The sequence below is a fragment of the Octopus bimaculoides genome, chromosome 20 (assembly GCF_001194135.2).
Source record: "Octopus bimaculoides isolate UCB-OBI-ISO-001 chromosome 20, ASM119413v2, whole genome shotgun sequence".
Taxonomy (NCBI): domain Eukaryota; kingdom Metazoa; phylum Mollusca; class Cephalopoda; order Octopoda; family Octopodidae; genus Octopus; species Octopus bimaculoides.
Window position 1 is genome coordinate 7714171 of NC_069000.1, and position 5463 is coordinate 7719633.

Here is a 5463-nt window from a genome sequence, read left to right on the forward strand (position 1 = left end):
AGAGAGAGAGAGAGAGAGAGAGAGAGAGAGAGAGAGAGAGACAGAAGTGGAGGTTTCTTTGTGTGTCACTCCCCCTTCCACTCAAATGTAGAGTAAGATTCTTTGTTGTAGAAGCTACAGCAATTACATAAACAACATCCTCCTTATACCATCATCATCATCATCACCATCATCACCGCCGCCACCACCACCATCACCACCCCCAGCTGTACAGTGACTTCCTTTAAGTTTCCACCTTCAATCTATCTTATTTCATTTCTTTCTCACCTCACCTCTATAACATCCTTTTACATCACAGAGAACATTGACATCACTGCACACACACGCACACACACACACACACACATATGGAGCAACATCAGACAAGTAAACAAGTACATTATATATATATATATATATATATATATATATATATATATATATATATATATATATATGCATACAAAGACACATATACACAAATAGAGGTTTTAATTTACAAGCAAGAAGCAAAAAAGTACTCCCCAAACGAATGTATATATTACACACACAAACAGCTGAAATTATTATCTCTGTGTGTGTGTGTGTGTGTGTGTGTAAAAAATGTACTATTTATTTATGCAAAACACAGCACAGACACATGTAATAGTATGCATGTTATATTTAATAGGTGTGGCTGTGCATGTGCACATGTGTATGCATGACTGTGTACATATGATGGGGGGGGGTGCTGAAAGAGAGAAAGAGAGAGAGAGAGTGTGTGTATGTGTGTGCGTGTGTGCGTGCAGAGCCAGGTTTCAAAGTAATCATCGACCAGCACCACTATGCCACTCTATCACTCCGTTATTGTCTATCGTTCAATCAACACAACCATATATGGGCATATAGCTGCAGAAACCCCCCTCCCCTTCTCCACCCACCCCCGTGCCATGTGACTTGCCTCTCTGCATCACTTCCAGCTGCTACAAGATGCTCACACACACAAAAAGAAAACACACAATAACACAATTTTACCACACACAAAGACACACACATGCACGTGTGTAGTTGTGCATTCATGTTTGTGGAGGGGTGCATTTGTGTGTATGTATGCATACATGCATATACATGTGTGTACATATGCATGCATGTGTGTGTGTGTGTGCACATTTATGCATGTGTAAGGTAGCTCTATTAGCGATAGAACTGGTGTCAGTATAAAATACTATGTTGGTTGTCAATAGTGATGGTGGTGTTGGACAAAACAGGTAGTACAGTGGGTAAGTTGGTTGGTAGATGGATGGGTAGGTAGGTTGGTTGGTTGGTGAGCAAGTGGATGGGTAGGTACATGGGTACCTAACCCCCCAAAACACTGTCTCCTATATCAGAAACCTGACAACTGCAGCGAGACTGGACAATGTTCAGGCTGCTAAGAAGTTGCATGTATGCAGCGAAGAGACACTTTCTCATTGAGCAAGACCCACAACCCTCTCAGCACTGGGCCCCTGCGTCTAACTTTACCCTCTACCTGGGCTCCTGAGCAAAAATATCAATAGTTGCATATACTGCTCAAGAGTAACGATTCCAGGCAAACGAATGGACAGAACCAGCTGCATCTTCTTTTTCTATGCGTGTTGTTCATTACTGCTTTACTGGGATTCCAGCAGAGATGACGTTTAAGCTATTCTCATAATACTGGGAATACAACATGACACGGTTAACTCATAAACTTCTAGACCAGTGGCAGCAGTAAAAAACATGGTTTAAAATCAGTGGTTCTCAACCGTTTTTTGCCTATGGATCCCTTTGATTCCTATTTTACTTTACTGGACCCCTAATAAGCATTCAATGTTTAAATAAGTCCCACAATATTTTTATAATTAAATATTACTAGGAATTCTAGAAAAGGATTGTTAAAATATTTTGTGTACTGTACAAGTATTACCACTTATTTGAACAAATTTCAACAACTAAATCTTATATGGACCCCTAAGGACCATGTAGACCCCAGTTGAGGACCACTGGTTTAAATAAACCCTTTAAATCATCTGAGTGTTTTGGTGACACTTCAGGGTGGAGTGTTGGGGGCAGGTGAGGTTTTAAAAATAAATACTGGGGTTGATTTGTTCAAGTAAACCGTTCAAAGTGGTGCCCCAGCATGGCCACAGTCCAAAGACAGAAACAAATAAAAGATAAAAGGCAGATCCAGTCTTTTTGCATACAACATTGTTCAAATGTATCATCTTTTTTTATTTTAAAAATGATAAAATGTGATTTGAGAAAGATTTAGCTGCTATTTCCATTAGGTGCAATGTGAACCAGTTATAAATATTATGTGAACCGAAGAGAGGCCATAGCTGGACATTTAAGACATTGCTAAATGCAATACAAGAGAAAATGTCATAGTTTGGTGAAGTTAGGTTCTGGAATAAGGGCAAAGTCAAAGACGACCTGTCTGATAAACTAAAGATGACATCTAGAAAGTTAGATAACAAATCCTACAAAGTGTAAGAATTAATTTTGTAAGAAAATATACTTCCACAAAATTATTGTCATAACCCATTGAGATACACAACTGAAAAACCATCATTTCAATCCAATTTTATCTCATCAACCTTAATGTAGTTAGAAACCAAATATCTATTTCAGTCAAGATTTAGAACACAATGGTGATGCCTTGCTGCATTTAGTTATGTTCTGAATTCAAATATATAAAATCATAGTCAAATACTGGGATCAATATAACAGACTGTCACTGTATCAACCAGTTTATCAGCTGTTATACACTGCTAGTTACAATGCACTCCCTCGCATTGTTGTAGCCATCAAATGATGCTACCCTGGCTGGCTAGGTGGACAAGCCAACATACCCACAGAATAGGAGGCTAGTCTGTTGCAGGGTCACAAGAGCACAATACACCGCTGGTCTGGGAATTGAAACCCTGATCTTGCAATCTTGAGTATAAACACTTTAACCACTAGGCCATGTGCCTTCACATAACTGATTATAGACTCCCTTAAAAGATTGATGGGAGACCTGTGTTTATTTGTTCAATATCTTGACCAGATTATTCAGTGATACAGGTGTGAAAGTCAGTGTTAGCTATGTGGAGGTACAGGTGTAGCTGTGTGGTAAAAAGTTTGCTTCTCGACCACATGGTCCTGAGTTCAGACCCACTGTCTGGTATTTTGGATAAGTGTTTTCTACTTTAGCCTTGGGCCAACCAAAGCTTTGCAAGTGGATTTGGTAGATGGAAACTGAAAGAAGTCCTTCGTATATGTATGTGTGTATGTACCTTTATGTGTGTGTTTGTCCCTCACCACATGATAGAATATGATATGGGATACCCTGGGAGAACAAGAGATATTGCTAGGACAAAAGAGGCTATGATAGGACAAAGTCGGCTGAGGATGACATAGAAACAAAATTTCATGATGTGTTTTTATTACAAACTGTTATGATGTGGTGTTTTCCACAGTTATAATCTGTTGTATCTACTCTAGTAGTCATGAGATTTTCTTGGTATCGGATACAATGTATCTCTTCTATACCAAAATGGTAATACACCGCTTCAGCTATCATGCTATTGCTGATAGCTCTGCAAGACACCAAATTTGAACCATCTACCTTGACTGTGACTCGAACTTGACAATAACATGTAACTGACACTTAACTCCAACTGAGAACTCGTACAACGACTCTACAACGACTGACACACGACTCGCTGTATTGGTTGATGTCGTCTCACTTTATAATAGCTGACTCATGCCACTTGTCCAGTGGGAAGGGTGTACCATTTTCATTAAAAAACAAACCTATCCAACCCACATCAACATTGTTAAACTGAAGATTAAACAATTTTAACGATGATGCTGTTTTTGGTAATGATGAGCTCTACCTGTTGGGGGAAAATATATGATGTCAAAGTTAGAATGAAGGTGTGTACTGTCTATATAAGATGTCAGAAAAGATACACCATTGGATATAGACCCGGGGAGATTAACCTTCACTTGTTTGTATCTCATGTCAACATAACCTAAAGGAAACAGATACATCAGCTGACCACCCAAAGGTAAGAGCTGGTCTCTTCCTCTCTCTTTCTCTTAGTAATTTATGGGGCTATTATTGGTCTGATAGGTTTATTATAACAGTAAATTTGAAAATATTATAATGGAAAAGTATAATCACTTGAGAGTAAGAGAGAAACTGATGAACAAATGTGAGAGGGAGAGGTAGAGGGAGGGGAGTGAGAGAGAGAGAGTGAACGAGACAGAGGGGGAGGGAGAGAAGGAGGTGGAAGGGAGGGAGATGCCAATATAAGAGCAAGGAAAGAAATTTAATCACTACAGAGATAGTATCTGAGAGTTTTGGTTTAAGAGGAAGTGTGCATGTGAAAGTTTGAGTCATTAAGTAGGATAGATTCAGCTCATCAAGTTGAGAAAGAAGAAAGCATTAAAACTAACTCCGTGATAACAGACAGTGTGTACACAATGGAATCTAAATATCTACCTAGACACCCATCTTAGAGGTGCTACTCACAGTTTACAGCCTGCTCCAATCAACACAGTCCCTACAGCTATAACAGCGAAGCACATATATAACAACAACAACAACACCAGAAAGTTGCTACAACTCAATCTTTCTCTAAATCTTATCCAGACATACACATACAATAACACACAAATAACTACATCAATTTTTCTCTTGGTTGGGTGGGGACCATAGCCCAATTCCAAGTTGTCAATCTAGTTTGATAAATCCTGAGAAGTTGAGGATGTTATGCTTTCCCACCTCAGCATTATCATATCTCTACAGTAATTACAGCCAAAACATTTGCACATGTCAAACAAGAATTGGAAGTTTATTCAATATAAGCAGTAGATGGCATCATAGACCAGAACTTTAGGGGTTAGTAATGGTAGGTGGGGATTACTTCTAGGGAACAGAAAACTGAGGGTACAATAAACAAACTTTTATCCAACAAGTACAACAAGCCTTACCAATCTTTCCTTGCCACAACACTGAGAGACAACATCTATTTTTGACCGCCATCCATCCATGGTGAATTCTCCGACTAGAAATGCCCCCAATACATTATCTCAGACTTTTAGTCATTACTCTAAAACATTTCCTACATTATTGAAACAGTCTCTCCCTTTGTTCAGATCTTAAAACTCAAGTGACCACTTGATGAATATCCATACTTGACCTCAAATGACATCCAATAAAGATTAACCACTACACTTAGATTAAAACTCATGATATTACACACTTGATGCAGCAACGTAATAAACTGTATCATGTGGCATTGTTGTCAGCATGGGCGGGCCACACTGTCCTTATTAGTAAAGGGGACAGCGTAGTAAGATTTGGAGTTGGAAAGCATGAGAATTATTGTAAGAACTATTGAGAGCTGACAACAAGAAAATCTGAGGAACTTTTGAGTCATAATGTACTAAATAAGTGCTGTCTCTCTCATATATATATATATATATATATATATA

The 5463-nt window shown here is 38.6% G+C and overlaps 1 protein-coding gene across 7 annotated transcripts in view; it reads right to left on the reverse strand.

Moving 5' to 3' along the window:
* The window catches only part of LOC106869848 (uncharacterized), a 204614-nt gene that overhangs the window by 93747 nt on the left and 105404 nt on the right, over positions 1–5463 (reverse strand). The window contains exon 1 of one of the 7 annotated variants that reach the window (XM_014915762.2): positions 4960–5044. The exons of the other annotated variants lie outside the window; for them this stretch is intronic. Coding sequence (XP_014771248.1) covers positions 4960–5019 — 60 coding nt within the window. The 5' untranslated portion in view covers positions 5020–5044. Of the gene's footprint in view, positions 1–4959; positions 5045–5463 lie in introns of those variants that run through there. 7 annotated transcript variants of the gene reach the window in all.